The 23,583-nt window shown below is 55.5% G+C and overlaps 1 protein-coding gene across 1 annotated transcript in view; it reads left to right on the top strand.

Moving 5' to 3' along the window:
• Nucleotides 1-658: 658 nt before the first annotated feature.
• The window catches only part of ADCY1 (adenylate cyclase 1), a 106,450-nt gene continuing 83,525 nt past the window's right edge, over nucleotides 659-23,583 (top strand). The window contains exons 1-2 of the mRNA XM_069586836.1: nucleotides 659-1,303; nucleotides 15,287-15,436. Coding sequence (XP_069442937.1) covers nucleotides 659-1,303; nucleotides 15,287-15,436 — 795 coding nt within the window. The remainder of the gene's footprint in view (nucleotides 1,304-15,286; nucleotides 15,437-23,583) is intronic.

The raw sequence follows: 23,583 nt of genomic DNA, 5'->3' as shown, positions 1-23,583 counted from the left end.
GCCCACAGCCTGCCGTGTGGCGGGCTCTGGGTGTAGAGAGGCTGGGAGGAGGGAGATTCCGCGGGCCACCACCTTCCTCCCTGCCCCCGGGGTCCTAGGGCATCCCCTCACCTCTCAGGGCTCTGGGTATGGGTCTGTGGTCAAGCATGGGCTCCCTTTTGGGCTCCTCTAGAAGAGAGTCACCCGCTTTTATTGGGGGGTTACATTAGACAAGGTAAGCTGCCCCCCTCGGGGGAAACGGTGCAGAATTCCAGCACTTTTAACGCCCCAAGAGACAGCATAGTGCGAGGCGTTGCGCACCAGTGGGGAAACTGAGGCCGGGAGGGGTAGGCTGGGCGCCCAAGGTCAAGCGACTCCTCGGGCGGCGGGGTGTACAGATTGTGGAGTTGGGGTGCGGGCCTCGCGCACGCGCGTGGGCCTCGCGCGCCCAGGCCCGCGGCTCCGAGCTCGGCTGTCGCAGCGCGGTCGCGGGAGGACCGCGGCCGGGGCGCGGGCGGCGCCAGTGCGCAGGCGCGGCGGGCGGGAGGGGACGCGCTCGGGGCGCGCGCGCGGGGCAGCCGGCGCCCCAACTCGGCCCGCCGCGCCCCGGCGCCTCGCCGCCCGCCCGCCCGCCCGGCGCCCCGGCCGGCGAGGGGCGCGCCCGCTGCATGGCGCTGGGATGGCGGGGGCGCCGCGCGGCCGAGGCGGCGGCGGAGGCGGAGGCGGCGCCGGCGAGTCTGGGGGCGCCGAGCGGGCGGCGGGGCCGGGCGGCCGGCGCGGGCTGCGGGCGTGCGATGAGGAGTTCGCGTGCCCCGAGCTGGAGGCGCTGTTCCGCGGCTACACGCTGCGGCTGGAGCAGGCGGCGACGCTGAAGGCGCTGGCCGTGCTCAGCCTGCTGGCGGGCGCGCTGGCCCTGGCCGAGCTGCTGGGCGCGCCGGGGCCCGCGCCCGGCCTGGCCAAGGGCTCGCACCCCGTGCACTGCGTGCTCTTCCTGGCGCTGCTCGTGGTCACCAACGTCCGCTCGCTGCAGGTGCCCCAGCTGCAGCAGGTCGGCCAGCTCGCCTTGCTCTTCAGCCTCACCTTCGCTCTGCTGTGCTGTCCCTTCGCGCTCGGCGGCCCCGCCGGTGCCCACGCCGGGGCGGCAGCGGTGCCGGCGACAGCCGATCAGGGAGTCTGGCAGCTCCTTTTGGTCACCTTCGTGTCCTATGCCCTGCTGCCCGTGCGCAGCCTGCTGGCCATCGGCTTCGGGCTCGTGGTGGCCGCCTCGCACTTGCTGGTCACAGCTACGTTGGTCCCCGCCAAGCGCCCACGTCTCTGGAGAACGGTAAGTGTCTCCGCGCGCCCTCGATCCGGTCTGGGACACACCTGCTCTCGGGAGGGACTGGGAACGCGGGGAGAAGGGTGCGAATCTACCTACTGGGCAGGTGGAGAGACTGAGGCCCCGAATTGGAAGGGGGACGTTCAAGGTCACTCAGGGAATTGGGGACACATTGAGGGCTGGCACCCTGGGGCCGGACTCTTCCCCGAGTTACAGTCCACAAGCGCTCCTGGATGTGGAGTGTGGAGACCCGAAACTAGCGGGCGTGGAGAGGGCAAGGATTGGCCCAAGGTCACACAGCTGGTGAGCGGCCGCTGAGGCCAGAGCTCTGGTCCGACGCTGTCTGGTTGCAGCCATCCCCACAGATGGACAAAAAATAGGTATGAGGAGCCGGCCTGGCAAGCAGGATTGCTGCGGGCTGTGCGCTCAGCCCGGGGCTCCTCTCGCTTGCGCCTGGAGCGCGGAGCGCGTGCTAGGCTCGCAGAGTCCCCCTCCCAACCCTGCCGTCATAGGGGATGTGGGAAGCGGGTAAGGACTTTAGCCCCCTCCAGCCACCCTGGCTCCCATTTGTGGATCCGTTTGGGGTCCTCAAGGACAGGGTTTGCCAAGGTCGCACAGGGCTCTCTCTGGTCCCTCTCGACCTGCTCTGCCTCAGCCGGGATCCAGGCTCTCAGCGCCTGAACTTTGTCACTCTTTTTCCCCACAGGCAAGATCGTGGTGAGGACCCCATATTGACTGCTTCCTAGGGGCTCCTCCCCAGCCCAAGGACCCCAGAGGTCTTAGGCAGGTGTCTTTCAGCCTGGTGCTTTTCCGTGCAGCCCAGCCCATCCCACCTAGTCTTGAAGGGCCCAAAGGGAGGGTTTTGTTTCTCCCTCTGGCTTTATTTTGGCGGGAGCTTGGTGGGAATCTGATGGATTGGGGGAGCCCATCTAAAGAGAAAAAGGGGGATGTGAGGAGACAGGGGTGAGGAAGGGCAGCTGGACAGAGCTGGCTTTGGGAAGAACAGCTGGGGGTGGGGGAAGTGATGAGAGTCAGATAGCTGGTTCCAGGGCCCCACCAAGGCCCCTCTACACAGGGACCAAAGGAGGTGCCCCCAGACGGTGATGCCCGGAATGCACAGGGTCAGAGGGGCCATGGGACACCCAGGAGTGACACACATTTCAGGGCCCAGAGAGGCCAGTGTGTGGCAGGGGCTGGGGAGGTGGGGGGAGGAGGAGGGAGTATGTGGAAGGGAGTGGGCTGAGAGGGGCTGGTGGGGTGGGGGAACAGAGGAGAAATAGGGGAGAAGGCCAGAGACTGAGAGGAGGCTGAGATAAAGGCAGAAAAACAGGGAAGAGGGCCAGGGGGCTGACTGCCCCCAGGGAGGGGAAGGAAGGAGTGGAGAGGGGAGGGCTCCATTCTCCAGCTGGCCTCCCGCCTTGCATCTTAGGCTTTGAGTGGGGCTTGTTTGACCTTCTCAGGGGGCACTCCTGTATCTTTCCCCCCACAACCCTACTATGTGTTGTGTTTGCTCCCCTCCTCCTCCCAGCAAGGACCACCTCTCTATCCTGACGGGGGAGGGGGGGGGGCGGGTGGCTCAGTGGCCAGGTCAGCTTCAGGTGAGAGGGGCCCTAAGCTACCTGGACAGGCCCCGGCTGAGTTCTGGTGCCCCCAGGGGTTCAGGCAACCGCTTCAATGAAAGGCTGTACTGTTGTCTCCTTTTATAATCACCAATGTTCTAGGTAGCCTGTAGACATTCCTTTTAGAGAATTAAAAGATTAAGGGGTGGAGGGGGAGGCAGGGAGAATCTGTAAAGGTGCCCCAGGCATTCAGAACTCTACCCATCCCCCAGGATAAGATGAGCTACTGTATTTTAGGGAGGAAGGGAGCCCATCCTGGACTTAGGTGAATTCTTAGGGAGCAGACACCTGGGTTTCAGTTGGCTAATGGCTGTGACTTCATGGGCTAAGCAGACCCATCCTTCACCGAGCCTCAGTTTCCTATCCTGTCTTACAGGGCATCACAGCTCACCTTCAGGGCTGTGGTGAAAGTGAAAAAAGTTCACATTGGAAAAACACATATTCAGAATCTTGTGCCACTTCTGAATTGCTGCGGCTTCTTTAGAATGTTGGTATTCAAGTCCACCAGTCTGTACAGGTGGTGGTGATATTGACGGACAGATGGAGATGGATGCGGAGAAACATGCGATGATCGGACCGCCTGGTGTCCCAGGGATTCTCCCTTCCCATGAGAAAATTCTGGGAGTCTGTGAAATCTGTCCTTAGTGAGCTCTGCAACTTGGTGCTTGAGACTGGTGGAGAAGATGGCACCCACATTTGCGAAGCTTGTTGGTTGCTAGTCATGCTTACGCCTCCCTGCCCTCCTGCAGTGCACTCACCTGCTGGCAGTGCCACTCCCACAGGACAGAACCCAGCACAGGCAGGAGGCCTGCAGGACACAGGGCAGAGGCCGAAAGGAGGCAGAAGGGCTGGATGGATGAGCCAGTCTTTGCCGGGGTGCCGTCTTTGCTGCAGATATGCAGCGTGTCATATGCTTGCTGGAGAAAGCCTGTGCTGGGGCCTGAGACCTGGGTTAAAGTGTGGGCTCCTCTGGCCCTCCATAGAGGGGTTCCAGGGGTTTCCTGCAGCAGTCCTGGGCTGCCCTGGTGTGCTTTGGGGCTCTGTAGGGCTCAGGCTAGCCCAGATGCTGGGAGGCAGAGGAGAACACGCAGAAAGCCAGACTGCTGAAATTTGGGGGGCTCGTGCTCCTCCCTTTCCCAGGAAGGTGTGCCTGCTACTGCTTCCCACTGGGGCAGAAAGAGTTTAAGGGAAATGGCCTTACTCCCCTCTGGCCCAGGACCAAGGCTGGGCCCCATAAATATAGACCGAACAGAGTCCCTTCTGTGTCCCTTGCTTTCAAGGCCCAGTGGTTGTACCTCAGTTACTTTTATTTAACTGGGTGACATGTCAGAACTGAAGGCATCCCATGCAAGAACACCAGAGGCCTGTTCAGAGTCAGCAGTGGTGGGCAGGCTGCAGAGTCCTGGGCTTTTGAGGTGGGGGAAGGAGGGAAGCTGGCAACGCCAGATTTGTCCCTTGCTGACTTACATACTGGAGGTGGCTGTGCTCAGGTACACGGCGGGGAAGTAGAGTCAAGGGAGTGCCTGTGAAGGTCACTGCCGAAGGTCATTGCCATGGTGGGGGAGGATGGGTGTCTCTGGAGAAGGGTGGCTGGCTCATGGTGCCTGCCCTGCGCCCCAGGTGCCTTGGCTGTGGCAGGTGCAGGAGGCAGAGCCCCAGCTTCCTCCTTGTGCTGCCCCTCTGCTCACAGCTCCCAGAGACGCACTTCTCAGCCAGGTGGGGCAGGGCTGCTGTGTTTTTCAGAAGGGGGACAGTGAGGGTCCACTGCAGGGTGCAATTTGCAGGAAAGGAAAGGAAATATGTTTACTGCCTGAACCAGGAATGGTAACAGAAATCATGGCTGTCCTGGGGAAGTGGGAGCTGGCCAGATTTCCATCCCCAGCCCACCCTCTCCACCCCTCACCTTGTAGTGTGGCCTGAGCCCTTGAGGAGCTCGGAGTGCTGGCAGGTGGAGCCACATGACTGCTCTCAGAACCTCCACATGTGCTGGCGGTGCTGGTTGCCACACGGGCTTTGGCAACCCATGCCTCTTGCCCCTGTGTCTCCTACTCCTCCTTCAAGGCAGGCCTCTGGGGCATCTGTCAGGACCTGTGTCCCTCCCTCAGCCTAGCCCCTCCTCAGGAGCCCCCCACCCCAGTTCTCCTCTGCCCCACTGGCTGGCCCTCTTCCCCTCTTTGTTTAGTTACTAAGTTGTGTGTAACTCTTTGCGACCCCATGGACTGTAGCCCACCAGGCTCCTCTGTCCATGGGATTTTCCAGGCAAGAATACTGGAGTGGGTTGCCATTTTCTTCTCCAGGGGATCTTCGCAATCCAAGGATCGAACTCATGTCTCCTGCATTGGCGGGTGGATTCTTTACCACTGAGCCACCAGGGAATCCCTCTTTCCCTCTGGTCCCCTGTAGACTCTTTGCACTCCCTGCACTGGACCCTCTCCTGACCGCCTGTGCAGCCCTGCCGCACAGCTGGCCCCTCAGCCGAGCATTGCCCCTTCTCCTCTGGCTGGACTCTTTCCCAGGTGGGGCCCCTCTTCCCGCTCCCCTAACCAGCCTTCTGACCATCGCCACCAATACCTCCCTCTCCCCCGACCCCTACCCTGACTGGATTCTGTCACCTGTTTGTTCACCTGCCTTGGCTGAGCCGAGTAGGGAGGGAGGAGGCGGCTCCCCTGGCACAGGCTTGTCCTGGGCTGGACACTCCTCCCCCAGGCCTCCGGCTGCTGGGCAGGGCACAGCACTGGCTTCCCATCCCCTGCATCTTTCAGCCTAGGCAGTTTCCAGTGTCTCTTTTAGGCCTGCAGGTTCATGTCCGTGGGCATCCAATCGGAAACTCCTGAGTCCTTGGAACCTGGGCTCCCAGCCCTCTTGTCTGATGGGCAGTTCCCTCCCTAAACCTGGTCTGTTTCCGTCACAGCTGTGTCATCCTCTCGCTCGGCAGCCAGCTCCCACAGTAAGAAGTACCTAGAGTTGCCGACACCAGGGCAGCAGGAACTAGGGAGGTAGGGCCCGGGTGGGGAGACCATCCTGCATCAGAGAGAGGGTTCCCACCTGCTCCCCCTCCGGGCAGTCCTGGGGGTCCCAGGCTTTCCTCTGCTGCCATGGATCCCCAGACTGTTCATGTGCTAGAGTCTGGCCCCCTGGGTGGACTCAGTGGAAGGGCTGGGGACCACTGGAGCAGACACAGCTGTGAAGCCTCTGCAGCTTCTCAGGCTGTGGCACCTTCTCTAGATGGTTCTGGGTCCACACTTGGGTGTGAGCCAGGGGACAGGACTGCCTGCCCTCCAGGAAGTTGGTCTTTGGGGACCCTGATCAACCACTGGAACTGCAGTCTGTGCTGGGGGGAGTGTGTGTGACCTTTGGAGAAGAATAAAGGGGACAAGGCAGAGGGAGGGCTCAGGCCTCCCTCCTGGGGACAGAATACTCCAAGGTCCTGGACAGATGAGGCCAAGAGGCTGCTGGGTTCTGGGGCTGCAGGCAGCTGGCTGAGGGAACGAGCTGGTCACCATGGGGCCAGCGAGGCGGGTGTGGAGGAAAGGGCAGGTGTGGGGGAAGCCCTGGTGTTTGGGCCACACAGAATGTTTTCAGGCCTTCCTTAAGCAGGTCCTGTGGGAAACATCCCCACCCACTGCCCTTTCCATGAGCTCCCTCCCAGTGGTTCTGGGTTGCTGCCCTTCTCTCCTCACGTCTGTGATGTCCAGAGGGCCAGGTTGATGGGCCAGCTGCTCTGTGTTGCAAACTTGAAGCCCAGAAATGTCCTTGGGCCATTTCCTGACTCAGATGGTGGCGGGTGGGCTTACAGAGTGGGTGGGGTGGGAACTCCCTGCACCCAGGGGCTCCACTCCAAGCTGTGTAGCTGAGGGCGGGGCCCTTACCCTGTGCATCCCTTTCCTCCGAGGTCATGCCTGTGGTTGTGCAGGTACAGGTGGCCCCCGGGGACTGTGCCATCCCCACAGCGTGGGGCTGGCACTCAGTGAGGTGGAAGCCATCTCCTGTCATGCACTCATACACGAGCACTCACACACACACACAGACACACACCCTTGCACACTCACACAGGAATGCATGCACCCACATGCAGACTCACATACAGGCACACGCTCACACACTGCACTGATTATTTCCCATTTCCTGGGTAGATGTGTTTTCCCCAAGGAAAATGGGGTCTGGGGCCCTCCAGCCCCTCGACCTCAGAGGCCAGACCTTGGAGTGAGACCGGGCCCCAGGCTGCATCCAGATGGGGAGGCTTGGTGAGGGAGGCCATGCATGTAGGCCTGAGAGCCATGGGGTGACAAGGACCAGGATCCCCAACTGTCTGGGCCCCTCTCCCCGCTGTCTGCTCTGTGAGTCTCGGCAGGGCAGGTTGGGCTTCCTTGTGCACACATCCGTGTGTGGGGCGTGGCGTGAGAATGACACTCACTGCCCTCACTGCCCCAGTGCAGGCTGCCCCTCACTGCTGCGTCTGTGTCCCTCCTGTCCTCGTCCTCCCTAGGCCCTGCTTTTTCCCCTGCATCTCCCGACCCTGCCTTCCTGGATTGGAGGGTGGCGGGATCTGCTTTGATACCCGAGCTGCTGGTGTTCACTTTGCCTCCAGCTGAGGGAGAGCTTCTTGACTCCTGGGTCTCTGGGTGGGGCTGTGCAGGGCATGGACGCAGCTCTGGGGGTGGGGCTTGAGTGTGTACATGTGTGCATGAATGTGGGCACAAGTGAGTGCACATGTGTAATGTGTGTGGATCTGTGTGGGCATGTAGTTGCCTGTGTGTACACCTGTGCATGCGTCCTCCCGTACAGGAATGTGAGTGTGTTCATGTGTGCGTGTGCATGTATTGATAGCATCCAGAGGCCCAAGTCCCAACCCAGACCTACAGAGTCTGGGTCCCTGGGTTTGAGGCCACCCACTGTTCTTCCAGAATCGAGCACCCACCTTGTGCCAGGCTTGGTGTAGGGTGTGTGGTCTGAGGGCCCACAGTCCGTGCACAGGGATGGAGAGCAGGGCCATTGTGTGTGTAGGTCTGGAGTCAGGGACACTTGCTGAAATGGGCAGTGTAGCTAAGAGGGGGCAGGCCAGGGGTCATGGTCCATAGTGATCCTGTGGGCAGTGGGGCTGCTACAGGCCCAGACCAGGGTGTCCTGCTATTCTCCTGAGGGGTGACCCGGTGAGGGGGTGCCCAGGTGAGGGGGTGCCCAGGTGAGATGTCCAAGTGAGGGATCCAGGATGCCCACTGAGGCACTAGAGTGTAGGGGAACAGGTCGCCTGCCCCGATGAGTAACCTGGGTGCAAGGGGATAGGATGCCAGTTAGGGACCCTGGGGATGGAACTCCCACCCATGATGCCTCAGGGGCTCTGGACAGCTGGGTGCCCCCTCTTGCCATCCATGCTCTCAGAGGGGAAGTCCTCCTCAGCGCCAAATTCCCAATCTGAGGGCAGCTTTGTGTTATGACTCTGAAGTACAGAGTAGCTCTACAGAGCTCAGCTTTCCCTGTGCTGAAGTAGACCCTGACCTTCGGGAGCACAGCTTCCTCCACTGGGTGGATGGGCCTTACTGCTCATGCAGCAGCTCGTCTGGGGCCCAAGGCACCACGTGCCCAGGCTGGACATCAGATGCCACACACTGGACAAGGAGGATGGCCAGCTACAGAAGGGCCTGGCTGCTCCAACCCGGGCCAGGCCTGGGATCCTGGCCCCGTGGTCAGCCTTCCTGTGTGACCTGTCATCCCATGCAACGTCCCCCTACCGCCCTTCTCAGCAGCTGCCCAACGAGCTTCTGGGAGACTGCAGCCTGGGTGCCTCCCGCGTCTGCACTGGCAGCTGAGCATCTAAGTGAGGTGTCTGCTCTGGGACTCCCTGTCCACTGCTGCTGGGAGAACTGGGTTGTGAGCATTGGTGGTCAGGGTGGAGGGTGCTCACTGAGAGCCTCGTGCTGGAGTGGTGTGCTGAGTGATGACCTTCTCTGAAAGAGTGTGTTTTTCTTGGTGCCTTTGCCTGGTTTCCTTATGTGAGAAATGCTGTCATGTTAAAGGAGTGTGTTGCCTTCTGAATCATCCGTGGCCAAAGGGATCTGAAATATGTGCTCTTTGAACTTGTTTTGCAAGATGGCTGCTTTTCCAAACATACTCGTCCTGCTCTATGGATGAAAAGCTCAGTGAGCACATTTGGGGAGTCACTGGTGTAGCCTACGGATTTGGAAATATCTCTGCTACTTTATTGTAAAGCAGGTCTTTATCTGTAGGAATCACAAGTGGTTCCTGGGCCCTCACCATGTCCCTGGAGGACCCTGTGCAGATCCATTCCTGAAGTCCAGTTTGTTCAAGGGTCAGAAATGAGCAGTGAGGTGAGAGCCTCTGTGTGGCTAGAGGCGGTGTGTGACCCAGCCCATGTGTGCACACTTCTGTGAACTGTGTCCCCCCACCCCACCCCGCCCCACCATGCCTGGCTCCCACCAGCTCAGCATGCCCCAGAAGCCACGTCACTCCAGACACTGGGACACACTGATGCCGTGCCTCTGTTGGTCGTGGAAATGCTGGGATCCCTCCCCGCTGCCCGTCTGATGACAGATGCGAGAGTTGGGCTGCAGTCTTATCAGGTCTCGTCTGAGGCAACCTGGAGAGAGGTTGGGCAGTGCCCCTGGCAGTGCAGGTGTCTCCCTGCACCTCCCTTTGCCCCTTTCCAGGGCTGTGCCAGGGCCAGGCCACCTCCCCACCCACATGCCCTCAGTTACTCATTCAACAAACACCAGAGCACCTGCTATATTATGAGACGTTCCCGGATCTGTCGTGGACCTGACAGACTGAGGCCCCTCGAGAGGCGGCAGCAGGCAGGGGGGGTGACAAATGAGTTAATAATATAATGTATTGGAAGATAGTAACTGCTGAAAGCAACAGAGGGAAAGAAGTGGAAACGGTCAGCAGGAGAATCCAGAAGCCAAGGTGGAAGTGTGTGCACTTTTAGCCAGGGGTCAGGTAAGTGGTTTTCGTAAGGTGACATTTGAGTGGAGCCCCTGCAGGTCAGGAGTGCATCAGGCACTGTGTGGGAAGGAGGTTCCTGTCCAGGAATGCAAGACAGAGGCCCCAAGCAAAGTGGGCCAGGCCAGGGGTACATGAAGAGGACAGGCTGTAGGGTATGAGCCACAGAGAGTTTTGGGCCCAGGGAGACTCAGGACTAGGGATTTAGAGCAGAGGACTGTCCAGGAGCCTCAAGGGCCAGGAAGGGCACAGGCTTGGGTTAGGAGGCAGCTTGGCAACCAAGCGACGGATGGCAGGGAGAGCAGTCAGGGGCCCCTGTGTTGGAGGTAGAGCCGGTGGGATTTGCTGGTGGTGGAAAAGGGCTGTGGCCTGAGAGGTTTCCAGGGGCCTGGATCAACTGAGGTGGAAGAGGCTGCTGGGGTGAGTGCTGGGTGTCACCAGGGCCTGTCCCAAGCAGGCTTGAACAGACACCCAGGAGGAGACACGCATGGATAGGGGAGGGGGACGGCTGGCTAGGCCAAGCTGAAGGTGTCGGTTTCGGGGTCTTTGGTGCAGGGATGGGCTCCCAAGTGGAGTGAGGCTGAGATACCACAAGGGGTGGAGTTTGGGGTAGAGAGGGGTCCAGATGTGAAGCTTGGACCAGAGGATGCTGGGGAGGGCGCCCGTGGAGGGGAGCTCACGGCCTGAGCAGGGTGGGCTGGACACTGGGACCTGAGCCTGGGTTCGGGATGTGAAGGTGGTCCTGACCTGGTCACAGACCACCCAGGACAGCTGCAGAAGGGACGGAGGCTGGAACTCCACGGGGCCTTTCCAAGAGTTTTGCTGAAAGGGGAGAAAACTGGGCAGGCCCAGGAGAAGAAGAGGAGTCTCATTTTCAGGAGAAAGACGTTATCCTGAGTTTGAGAGCAGTAGGTCCCAGCTGGAGGGTAGAGGGGACCCTGGGGGCATGGGCGTGGAGTGGCTGGGCCCGGCAGAGAGAGGGCCCCGGGGGAGGGGGGACAGGTGAGGATTGGGATGGAGAAGCTCTCTGGGTTGCCGTTGTGGGGTGGTGCACTCACTCCTAGGAGATGGCCGGGTGGGCAGGCCCAGGCATTTCCTCCAGCAGTGTGTGTCGAGCTGGATTGGGCCAGCCTGGCGTTTCCAGAGTGTGAGGGGCAAGAGAGTGTCCTGCTGGGCCATGGAGTTTCAGCTGGAGAAGAAGAGAGCTCTAAGGGCAAGCCTTCCAGGGGTGAGAAAGGTGCAGATGGGGTTCCTGGCAGGGCCCAGGCATCCAGGGGTGCGTGGCCTGCAGGGGGTCCTGGGGGTCCTGGATGCTGAGGCCAGATATGCGGGGGAGGTGCCCTGAGGCCAGGAGTGAGGGCTTACAGGGAGCCCGGGTGGTGGGGCTGCTGGGTGTGCCCTGCCCGCTGCAGCTGGGGGCCCGGCCCTTCCTCAGGGCCCCTGTGTCTGTAGAGTGAGGATGCTGGTGGGGGTGGCAAGGACCTGTCAGTCCCAGGAGGCGTGTTCCAGGCTGTGTGGTACTCAGCCTCCACCCCAGTGCGGACCCTTCCCCAAGTTCAGAAGCCTCAGCCTGGCTCCCCGGCCTGGCAACTACTGCTGCCAGTGTGAACCAGCGCCCCCTTCAGGCCACACCTGCCAGCAGGTGACCTCTGGGCTTCTCTCTGCCTTGTCACCCTCCTCCCTGGTCACTGATTAGGTAGCCAGTCTTGAAACTTCTCTGTGCCCTGTGGGGCAGGACCTGGGCCTCTTGTCACTGCTGTGCCTGTCACCTTGGCCATCGTGGGGTGTGGGGATTGAGTAGGGGCAGGGAGGCAGGTTGCTGGGGGCTCTAGCATCATGTGGATGGCCTCCTCCTTTGATTTCCTGGGGGAAGATCGGCAGGTTTGTGAATGTGAATGCAGAGCCTCGGGCAGGGGAGACCCCCTATCTCTGCTCCACTCTGCCTGCTAGACTCCAGTTCTGGGGCAGGCCATGGGGCTCTTCTTTGTGTGAGGGGCTCAGATGGTGTTGGCAGGGCAGACAGGTGCAACCAGCTGGGCCCTGGTGTCCCTGGGGGATCACTGTGGCCACAGAGTAAAGGGAAGGTGTGAGGAAGGTGGGTGTAGAGGGGGTGACAAGGTGACCCAGCTCACCCCTACTCTGCTACTGATTTTTCGCTTGATCAGATTGCCCAGCCTCTGCCAGCCCTTCTGCCCATTGGCCCACACCTCTCTGCCCAGACCTCACTGGGGACCTCCACTTCCCCCTGTTTCTGCCACAGGCCACCTGAAAAGCCTTGTCTTCCAGGCTCAGGTGTGGCCTGCCGCTTCGTGCACCCTGTACCCAGCTGACCTTGGGTGCCTGGCCCCTCAGTTGGACTTTTTGTCCCCTACCTGGCAGTGACGGCTGAGGGCTTCACTGCAGGGGTGCTGGGCTGGACAGCATCTCAGAAGAGGCATCCTGTGTGTTATCTCGTTTCCACGTTCAGAACCTTAAATCGAGGCTAGGATGGCACGCAGAAGCCATGAATGATTAAGGGTCTACTGGGAGATGAGTGTTTTGTGCAAAGACTCACTGTTGTTTAAATTTTTAGAAACCTGTCCAGCACTGTACCTGTGAGTGTTTTAAATACACTTAGTATGTGTTTAAATATTGATTCTGCCCGCCTGCCTGCTAAGTCGCTTCAGTCGTGTCCAACTCTTTGCGACCCTATGGACGGTAGCCCACCAGGCTTCTCTGTCCATTGGATTCTCCAGGCAAGAATACTGGAGTGGGTTGCCATGCACTTGTGCCATGCACAACCCTGAAGGTTGTCCCCTTCAGGGGATCTTCCTGACCCAGGGATCGAACCTATGCCTCTTATGTCTCCTACATTGGCAGGCGGATTCTTTACCACTGGCGCCACCTGGGAAGACCAAGTATTGATTCTACCAATGTGTAATGTGTTGTTTCCTATACGCTAGTCTTCCTGGTGCCACCAGAAAAGTGCCTTCATCAACAGACTGGCATGAACTCGTCCCAGATACAGCAGGTGGTCCTTTAGACACAGAAAACACTGTCTGGAACGGGGGCCCAGTGCAGCTGCCCTGGGTGCACCAGTGCTGGCCACCAGGCCTGAGACTGACTGGCACTGGCCTCGGAGAAGCACGTGTGTTCCAGTCCTGCACCTGGTTAAAGCATGATGCTCCAGCTAGGGGGGCACTCAGATTTGCAGGTGTTCAGGGTCACAGTGAGGGTGATCAGGGTCACATGCAGGATCACAGGGAGATGATGAGGTCATGGAGATGTCCGGACCTGATTTGGAGATGGTCAGGTCCCATGGAGATAATCAGGGTCACAGGGAGATGATCAGGTTCACATGAAGTTGCTCAGGTCATATAGTGTTGTCCAGGGTCACATGGAGATGGTCAGGTCACAATGCGACATTCCAGGTAATGGCAGGCACCATTTTTATTGGACTTTCGGCTGTTGTCTTAGACTTCTCTCAGGATGGCCGTCCCTCTCTCTTGGGGGGCAGAGGTAGGATCCAGGAGGTGATTTGCAGGAGAGTATTTTGTACACAGTCCTTGTTAGGTGTAAGCGTGTGTCCATCCTCTGCCAAGTGTAAATGGACAGGTTGTCCCTGTTGAGTTTGCCCGGGGCTCACTCCCCTGCTGGGGGTTTAGGGAGATGACCATTGGGTGCTGGGGTCCTGTGGATTCCAGTTGCTTGGCCTGTCTCCCTGTGTCCTCCTGTGAACAGTTTCCGTGTCTCTAGATGGATGTTACTACCAGCTGCGCCCTCCCTGTCCTTGTCCCTCAACTCTCCCTGTTCGGGCCACCTTGCCCGTCCGTCACTGCCTGGACTCTGGCAGGTGTCCTCTGATTGTGGACTGATGTCCCATCTGTGTTTATTTGTCCTGTGTAGTCGTGTGTGACATCAGTCCTGGGTGGGGAGTAGTTCAGGTTAATCCATGAGGATCGGTGACACTCAGAACCTGCAGGAAATGCTGGAGTTTAATCAAACATAAAATCATCCATTTTTACAGTGACTATGATGGAGGTGGGTGGGTGCAGTGGTTTTCTAAACACTGCAGCCTCACAGGGAGGTGGGTGGGTGCTCTTTCTCTCTCAGTGGCCTGGGGGCTCCAGGGGGATGTGCTGGGGTTCTGCTGGTCCATGGAGGCACCTCTGTCTGGCCCTGGGCCCTGTGGCCATGAGAGGTAGGTACAGGTCAGCTGAGGAGGCTGAGCAGGGGACACGGGGTCTGATCCTTCCCCAGCCCTGCCACTCTGTGCGGTGTGACCATCATCTGTTGTGGGTTCCTATGAAGTCCCACGAGCTCAGTCCTGGGCAGTCTGGACTGGACTTGCGATTAGGCAGGTGAAAGCAGGAAGTGGTCAGACTCTGCGGTCCTCAGACTTCCTGCCTTAACTCCCAGGCTGGGCAGAAGCTGCCCTGGAAGGGTCCTTCTGGGCTGGGTCCCTTTCTGGCTTCTTGTCTGTTGACGCGGAGTGAGAACTGGAGCCATCAGAGGCTCTGGACGCTACATTTTCTTCATCTTCATATGCACAAAAGTTTGCTTCGTACCCAAATGCCATTCTTTCTTTTTGGTTTTTAATCAGCTCGCCTTCGCTGCTTTTCTCCAGAGCTTTCCATGCTGCCTTTATGGGAATAACCACTCTCTTCACCTTTGATACTTCCGGGTATAGTGTTTCCTTGGGCTGTTGTGATGAAGTGCCCAGACTGGGCGGCTTAGACAGCAGACTCTACTTCTGAGTTCTGGAGACCGGTCTTTCGTGAGGCCTCTCTCTGGCTTGTTGACGGCCGTCTTCCTCGTACAGCCATCCCTCAGTATGTGTCTGTGTCCTCATCTCCTCTGATAGGGACGCCAGTCATGTTGGATTGCTGTGGATATTGTTTAGTCACTAAGTTGTATCTGACTGTTTTGTGACCCCGTGGACTGTAGCCCCCAGGCTCCTCTGTCCATGGGATTCTCAGACAAGCATACTGGAGTGGGCTGCCATTCCTTCCTCCAGGGCACCTTCCTGACCCAGGGATCGTGCGTGTCTCCTGCATTGAAGGTGGATTCTTTACCACTGAGCCACCAGGGAAGCTCCCCGTGATGGATTAGGGCTGCCCTAATGGCCTCACTTTCTCTTGATTACTTCTTTAAAGACCCTGTCTCCAAGTATAGCCCCTCTCTGGGGGACTGGGGGTCAGGACTTCCATGTGAATTTTAGGGGGTGCACCTTGCATCCTTGCCCACTGTTCCATTACATGACAAGCTCGTAGCACAGATGACCCCTCAGAGGGTGCGGGATGAGGCCTGGCTGTGGCCACATGAGGCTGGCTTGGCGCGTGGTCATTTCGTGGGCTGGTGGCTGCAGGGCGTGGAGGAGCCTCTGCCGAGCCAGGCCCCTGGTGCAGTTCTCTGCATTGTTCTCTCCCCCCAGCTGGGTGCCAACGCTCTGCTCTTCCTTGGTGTGAACATGTATGGTGTCTTCGTGAGGATCCTGGCTGAGCGCGCCCAGAGGAAGGCCTTCCTACAGGCCCGGAACTGCATTGAGGACCGGCTGAGGCTGGAGGACGAGAATGAGAAGCAGGTCAGTGCCCAGGGCCTCACCCAGAGGGGCGTGGGGTGCCTGGGGTCGCGGGATGGAGCCTCACAGTCTTCTACGCCGAGGGCTCTGGGAGTGGGGCCAGCCTGACTCGCCTGAGAGTCGGATAGGGGTCTCAGGCCCCCACTGGCTCCTGTGCCTCTGTGGGCCAGCTCCCTCAGTCTGTTGGGAAAGAGAGGACAGTTGTCGGGGGCACTATGGGAGTGAAGGCAGAAGAACTGCCATCTGTGGCCTCGGTTTACCTGCTGGTGTTATGTGGTACAGGACTATGGAGGAGATGCCCGGGAGCCTTTGCAGGCCTTAAGTGGAGGTAGAGGAGAGCTGGGCTTGGTGCCTCTGGAAGGGCTGAGTTGTTAGGAAGTGGGGGTCACCGTGGCAGCCCCACAGCCAAGCTTGGCTGAGGCTGCAGAGCACCCTGCCCAGCTCCTGCCAGCCCCGGGGGCAGCGGCACTGTACCCTGTGATCTAAAGGCTTGGAGGGAGCCGGGCTGGGTCCCCCCTGCCCCAGCCACTGTCAGCTGCATGTCCTGGGCTCACTCCCGCAGTGATGTTTCCTCTGCTGCTGTCCTGGGACCACCAGGCTTCTCTGAGCCCTCTGGGTGAGGCCTTCAGCTAGGAGCCCCCAGACCGCTGGGCTTTATGAAAGTGCAGAGGCTTGTTTTCCTGGGGTGGGATGGATGGGATGGGTTTATAAATGAGATGCTATTATTATGGTAAATATAAGGCATGAAGTACTGACTGTACATTTAAAAATGTACACATTTCTATTTATAGGTATTGTAACGATGCCTAGTATTTACAGTAAAAGTTGGATATCATTTAAAAGTAGATGGCTTATGTATATTTGGATTGTGTGTAGATCCGTGGGTGGCTTTGTCTGTGAGTGGTGTATGGGTGTGGGAGCTACTTGTCTGTGAGGAAATGTGCACACGTGTGATGTGCACGTGTGCACGTGTGTGTTTTGTGTGCACATGTATGTGTGGATTTGTAGTTCTGTACACATGTGTATTAGATATGTGGGGCACGTGTGCAAATGTATATAGGCGTATATGTGCTCATGTTAGTGTGCGGGCATATCCACGTATGTGGATTTGCATTCTTGTGGATTTTGTGTGCATGCCTGTATGTCTGTGTCCACTTGTCCACGTGTGTATGGTTGTGGATATGTGTGCATTTTTGTGTATGTGCACATGTGGATGTGTGTATATGTGTGCACACACGTGTATACTTGTGCATGCTCAAGTATAAGGAGTGTATCTTCTGGGGCTGTGCCCTGAACGTTTTTCCAGACCAGCATCATTAGCACTAATGTGGAGTCTTTGTTGCTTAGAGGGCCTTGAACTTGGTGTCTTTACCTTTATCACGTCCAAGAGATCCCAACAGTGAGTCTTCAGAGTTCTCTCCCCTTAAATACATCTGCTGAAGTGCTGGAAAGATCGATGTGGGGGCCATTCTTGTGTGGATGAATCTGAATCTTCCTTTGCATTCCCTCTGTTTTCCCTCTTCTCCACCTCCTTTCAAATGTCTTCCTTTCCCACATTTTCTAATTAAAAAAATTATTTGTCTTTATTGCTGTACAATTTATTTATAATGTTCTGTTAGTTTCAGGTATATAGCAGAGTGGTTCAGTTATACATATATATATATATTTTCAAAAAATTCTTTTCACTTAGAGATTATTACAGAATAGAGTTCCCTGTGCTGTATCGTAGGTCCTTGTTGGTTATCTATTTTATATATAGTAGTGTGAATATGTTAATCTCAGACTCCTAATTTATGCATCCCCCCTTTCCCCTTTGGTAACCATAAGCTTGTTTTCTCTGTCTGTGAGTCTGTTTTTAAGTTCATTTGTGTCAATTTTTTTAAAGATTCCACATATAAGCTATATCATTTGATATTTGCCTTTCTCTGTCTGGCTTACTTTGCTTAGGACGATAATCTCTAGGTCCATCTATGTTGCTACCTATGGTATTATTTCATTCTTTTTAATTGCTGAGTAATATTCCATTGTCTAAGTGTAGCACCTCCTCTTTATCCATTCATCTGTCTGTGGACACTTAGGTTGCTTCCATGTCTTGGCTGTTGGAAACAGTGTTGCAGTGAACGCTGGGGTGCATGTACTTTTTAGAATTATGGTTTTCTCTGAACTTACTTTCTCTGATTTTGTCTTCATTTCTTTTCTTACTCTTGCCACCTTTCCTACAGACTACCTAGCTTCCACCCTTAAAACATGTTCAAATGCTTGATGCGCCCTCTGTCTCTCGGGTGGGTCCTGCCTGTCAATGGTGAGGATGCTGGCTGCACATGTGGGTTCTGCAAATGTGTTTCTCCCCCCGTGCCCACATTCCTGCCCTGGGAACACAGTGGCTGAGCAATCTCTCCTGCTCGCGTGGAGCAGTTGCCAGTCCAGCCTCTGCTGCCGTTAATATGTCATTTCTCTGCAGCTCTGAGAGCAAGGGTTTATTTTCTCAGTCCTACAGCTGAGGAAACCCAGACTAGCGGAGGCTCAGAGACTCGTCTGAGTTCTAATAGCAGGCCTGATGTTCTTAAGCAGGAAATCTACAAAATGGTAAATGTCACCCAGTCCTGTCAACCCAGCTGAACGCTCCGTATTTTCAAGCCTTTGTCCTTATGCACGTTCTCTCCCCATGTCATTGTCATTTTGGTGTGTACACAATTTTATTTCTGCATTTTGACTTATTTCCCATAGGTGTATCCAGCCGGTGCTCTAAAGGTAATGGAAAACAGCTGCTGCTTCCTGTGTGCATGTCTGGCATCTGACATTTAGATACTATGTTTTAAAAAATGTTTCTTTTTTATAAGCATCTTTATTCATATAAACTTGAAATATCTTTGGTTATATCCTCAAGAGTGCAAATAGGATGTTATTTCTCTCCCTGGGTCCTGGGCATTTTCCAAAACATGTTGTGCTTCATTTTATCTTTATAAGTAATAATTAGTTACACTGGGCTCTGGGGAGCAGTGGTTGAGTAGGGTCCTGGGGCCAACAGAGCCAGCCTCGCAGGGAGCCGTCAGAAATACAGATTCTCAGGCCTGCCCAGTCCCATGGGTGGGAAAGCTGGGGTGGGCCCAGCAATCGGGGTTCTGGTGTGTATTCCCACTGTGGCTTGTGACGCACTTTTTCCCTCCCTCCCGCATTTCCCCGCTTCCTGTTAGAACGCGGTTCCTCCCATTTATTCAGATGCTGGCTACTAATGCCGTGGCCACTTCTCCATGTGTGCTCCCCATTTGTAATTCTGTGTGGAGTGCATGTTCTAATCCTTTGCCTGCTCATGCTCTGACTTTCCTGTGGGTTTGAACGAGCCTCTCACTAGAGAAAGGCTGGCGCTTCATCTGAAGGGATCCCGTGTTGCCCAAGCCTGTTCCTCTAGCTCTGCTTTACTTTGTGTAAAAACTCAGTCTTTCATGTTTTCCAACGTATCAGTCATCCTCCGGTGGTTTCATCTATTGCTGCGGAGCTGAGCGCACGGAATGTGGAAGTGAGTGAGGATGGGTCATCCCCATGAGTTCCCCTGGCTGGTCCTGCGAGGAGGCGAGGCAGCATCCTGACTCGTTCTGTGTTTCCGATTGGAACCGGCGGGTGGTATCACAGGACAGCTGTCTCCCTGGGCAGCCTTGTACCCGGCACTCAGGTTACTCCTGCCTCTGGTTTGCCTGACTGTTTTTAGCTCAGGGAGCCTTGTCTCTTTGGGTGGCAGAAGGGAAACCCTCGAGCTCACATGGGGCTCAGGCACCCCTTCGGGGCTCTCAAGCACCCGTAGGCACTTGATACATCAAAGCCTGCCTGGGACCACCTGGGCAGGGGAGCCAGGGGAGCCTGCAGGTGGCCAGCCACCTCTGCCCAACTCATGCCTCTGTGTCAGTGTGAAAACGGCAGCCCCCTGAGTTGCAGGTGAGGGGTGCCCCAGCCATATGGGCTTGTCATCTGTCTGTGTTTTCATGTCTCAGCTCAAGTTGTAGAGCAGTCCAGTTCCATAGCTGCTTCTAGAGTCTTCTCCAGGCCCTGACCCCATCAGGCGGCACCCAGGGTGATGTGGGGGGACATTGGTGGGTGCAGCCAGTTTTGTGGAGGCGATGCTGGGGGTGCACCCCAGTTCTGGAGGGGTCACTGGGGTATCTGGCTCCAGAGTGACCCCTGTGTGACAGCAGGTATGCCCCTATCAGCCTCTGCAGGAGGTGGGGTGACACTGCGCTGGGGCTGGAGGGATGGGAGTGGGGTCCTTGAATGAAGCCGAGTTGGGGAGGAGCTTGAGCGCAGAGGCCGAGCTGGAGAGGGAGGCTGGGCTTTGTACTCTGTGGAAGGACGTGCATGAACATGTGACCATGTGCATGTGACGTGGGGCCTCTGATGTGTTCGAGCAGGCCAGACAGTTGGTCAGATGCAGGTTTGTGGGGGTCGGTGTGGAGGCAGGACTTGGAGGCAGCTGGGGGGCAGATACTCTAGAAGTTGGTGGGTTGTTCTTTCCTCTCTTCCAGGGTGAGTGTCCTCCTGGAGGTATCGCAGTTGGAGTCTTTGAGAGACAGGCAGGAGAAGGTTGTGCTTCATGGCTTGAAGCAGATGTTTCTGCTGAGCCCCAGCAGATGTCTTCTCCCTGGGATGTACCCACTCTGCACAAATCTGCCACCAACATTGTTCTTGCCCATGTTGATCGGTTACTTTTTATTGAAGTGTAGTTGGTTTATAGGGGCTTCCCTGGTGGCTCAGTGATAAAGAATCTCCTGTTAATTCAGGAGACATGGGTTCGATCCCTGGTCTAGGAAGATCCACTGGCGAAGGAAATGGCAACCCACTGCAGTATTCTTGCCTGGAGAATTCTGTGGACACAGGAACCTGGCAGGCTACAGTCCATAGGGTCGCAAAGAGTCGGACACGACTGAGTGACTTAAGTGCACATATTGGTTTACAATATTGTGTTATAACAGTTTCAGCAAAGTGATTTAGTTGTGCAGGTTTTAGGGTGCACTTCATCACAACCCTTGGGGAGAGCCTCTGACTGTCAGAGGGAAGGATGCCACTGTGAGCTCTCACCACTCACCTGCTCTCAACCAGGAAGGACCCATGGGCATTCCATACCTGTAATCACTGATTTTTAAGGCAACCCTGAGAAGAAGGTGATAATTGCTCCAGTAATCAGGAACATCCCCTCTCCTCCTACATTGTTTAGAACTAATTAGCCCTGTGGTTGCTGTTTAGAAAGAAAATCCATCTGCTTTGTCTACAAAATCTGAGTTTGTATTTATCTCCTGCCCTTCTCCCTGCACGTGGGGGCAGGCATGGTCTCCCCAGACGAGTCTCCCAGAGCAAGGCCTCCTCCGACGTTTTTACCAGTGGGAATGTTTGAAGTGGTCAGTCCTCCTCAGTGCAGCCCGCAGGAGCAGAGGGGCTGGAGAGGATGGGCAGGGGGCCCGTCTGCTTCACTGGGCACACTCTCGTTCTGGAAGGTTCTCTGCTATGCTTTGAAATAGCTACCTGAGTTGTCAGTGTCCCTGAGGCTGACTCCTATAAGAGAGACTTGTATATGCTGCTGAAGTGACCCCCACCCCCAATCAGAACAGACAGTGGCCCCTACACAGAGTTGCCCAACTCTGTTCTGTCCCGCAGGGTCTTGGCAGAACAGATGAATGAGCTTGATCTGAAAGGGTTCTTTCCTCTAGGTTCTTAGATCTTTAATTTTAGGCCTCAGTGTCCATAGTTGAGCATGTAAGAACTTTGTTCTGTTTTATAAATCTGAGAACTGGGGCTGGCTTGAAGAATTTAAATGATGTGGGAAGGATAATAAGGCGAGTCACAAAGTAGCTGGTGACTCAGTGAGGACAGCAGAGGCCACAGCCCAGAATCCCCCCAAACCAGCCGTGGCCCACTTTCTCCCTTTATAGCCCACATCTCCTCAGCCATTGAAAAGGCTCACACAGAGGTTTTGGGTTAAAATATTCCAAAGGGCTGTGAAAGAGTCTTTTTAATAGGTCTCTTTCAGTTTCAGACAAAAGTTGGTTCTTTGAAACAGAAAAGCCTTAGAGAGACTGACTAAGAAGAAAGAGTGGACACAAGATGATTAGGGACGGGAATACACACACCACAGAGATAAAGCTGGGTTAAAAATAGATAAGAGGGAAGTACTTAGAGGTTTTTAAGTTTTTTTTTTTTTTTTTGCCAGAATATTTGAAAACTTAAACAAAGTGGACAAATTCCCAGAAAGGTGTTAGTTACTAAAATTGATTCTAGAAGAAAAAGAAAGCCTAAAACATCCTATGATCATTAAAACGACTGACTCAGTAATGAAAAGCTTGCCCCAAAGTCATCACCAGACCCTAGTGGTTCTACAGCTGAGTCATAGAAACTTCTGAGGAAAACGTTGTTCCAAGCTGATCATCCATAGGACAGAAACTCCTTGTGAGAGTGCAGGGTAACCTTGCTCATGATTTTGGAGGACGGAGCCAGAATTCCAGAATCTCAGAAATGCAGGTCAGACAGACGCACAGGGGAGCAGCTTCTGCCCCCCTAGTCCTGCATTCATGACTGGTATCTGCCCTGAGGCCCTTTGCCTCTTGGTGCCAAGTGGGTTGGGAGAGGCCCAGCTGGAATTCCTGCGGGGGGTGGTCATCCTTGACCCAACACATCTGAATGCTTGGCCTATGGCTCCAGGGACCCTGGGATGGAGGGAACCTGGTCTCAGCCAAATGTGGGACTGCATGGGAGACAGCAGCAGTTGGCTCCTGTGGGGAGGCCCAACTGGAGGATGGGGTTTCTGAGAAGCATGCTACACGGCGGCAGGAGGTGGGGTGTGCATTGGAAGAAATACAGAAATATTTGATTGGGGCTTTGAAAGTTATGTAGGAGTTTGCCAGGTAGAGGCTGGGAAATGGGGAGCAGTAGGTGGCTTTCACTCAGAAAATGGGGGGGGGGTGGGGCACGCAGGTATTCCAGTCAGGGCAGGCAGGTTGGTAAACTGCAGCTCTGTCTTCCTTCATCTTGCAGAGAGCTGGACAACCTGCTTCACTGAGGGAGGGTAGGGAGTGGACAGAGACTGCTTGGGGGCCTCGTAATCACAGCTCCCCACTGGGGTCTAACCCTGAGGTCTGAGCCTGTCAGAGCTGGGGAGCATAGGGAAGGGAGTGAGAGGCCTCTGAAGGTCACCCCTTCGCTCCTTGGGGCCTCCTCCTTACTGCTCCCTGCAGCCCAGCCCAGAAGCCTGGGCTTGCAAGGTCCGACCCCTGAGATCAGTGTCCTTGCCCTGACTGCAGCGGCCACCACTCCAAAGTCCCTGACATGCCTCAAATGCCGTTATTAGGTCATAATTTCAAAATTGCATACAGTTGTTTGCAAAGTGTATACTCAGTTTGTCATTCCAACAAGATGAATAAAACTTTGACAATTTTGATTTCCTATTGTGTGAAAAAATTTACCAAGAGAAAGCAAATTTCTTTTTAAGTGATATAGGATGGAGTTTTAAACAGATCTGTCTCATTCACAGCACCTTTAGAAACCACCATAGTGGTTATTTATTTTGAATTAAAAAGAACCTATTGATCTATAGTTTACATACTATTAAGTTCAATTTAAAGTTCAAAACAACTAAATGACATTTCCGATATTTTGGGTGTGTAACCATTATAATAATCTGTTTTTTGAAAATTTTCAATCACCCCAAAAAGAAAGCTGTACCCGTGAGGGGTCACGCCTTATTCTAGACGCTGTTAATCTGCGTTCTGTCTCTGTGGTTTTTCCTACTCAGGAAGGTTCTTATAAATGGAATCATACAGTGCGTGGCCTTTTGTGTCTGGCTTCTTTCACTTTGCATCTTGTTCTCAAGGTGTGTCTGTGTCGTAGCACTGGTCAGTGCTCCACGCCTTGTTTGGCTGAATAGGATTCTACTGTGTGGGTGGACCGCACTGATAATCCATTCATCTACTGATGGATGTCTGGGTTGTTTCTACTCTTCTGTTATTTTTCCAGTCTATTTTCTCTTTTTCAGTTTGATCAATTTCTACTGTTCCATTTTCAAGTTCACTAAACCTTCCTTGGTCCCCTCCATTCGAATTGATGTTCCCATTTGTTGAGCTTTTTATTTCAGGTTTTTTTTTTTTTTTAAGTTTTAAAATTTCCATTTGATT

Source organism: Ovis canadensis, chromosome 4, assembly GCF_042477335.2.
Source record: "Ovis canadensis isolate MfBH-ARS-UI-01 breed Bighorn chromosome 4, ARS-UI_OviCan_v2, whole genome shotgun sequence".
Taxonomy (NCBI): Eukaryota; Metazoa; Chordata; class Mammalia; order Artiodactyla; family Bovidae; genus Ovis; species Ovis canadensis.
The sequence above is the reverse complement of the archived record's forward strand: the minus strand, read 5'-3'. Positions and strand labels throughout refer to the sequence as shown.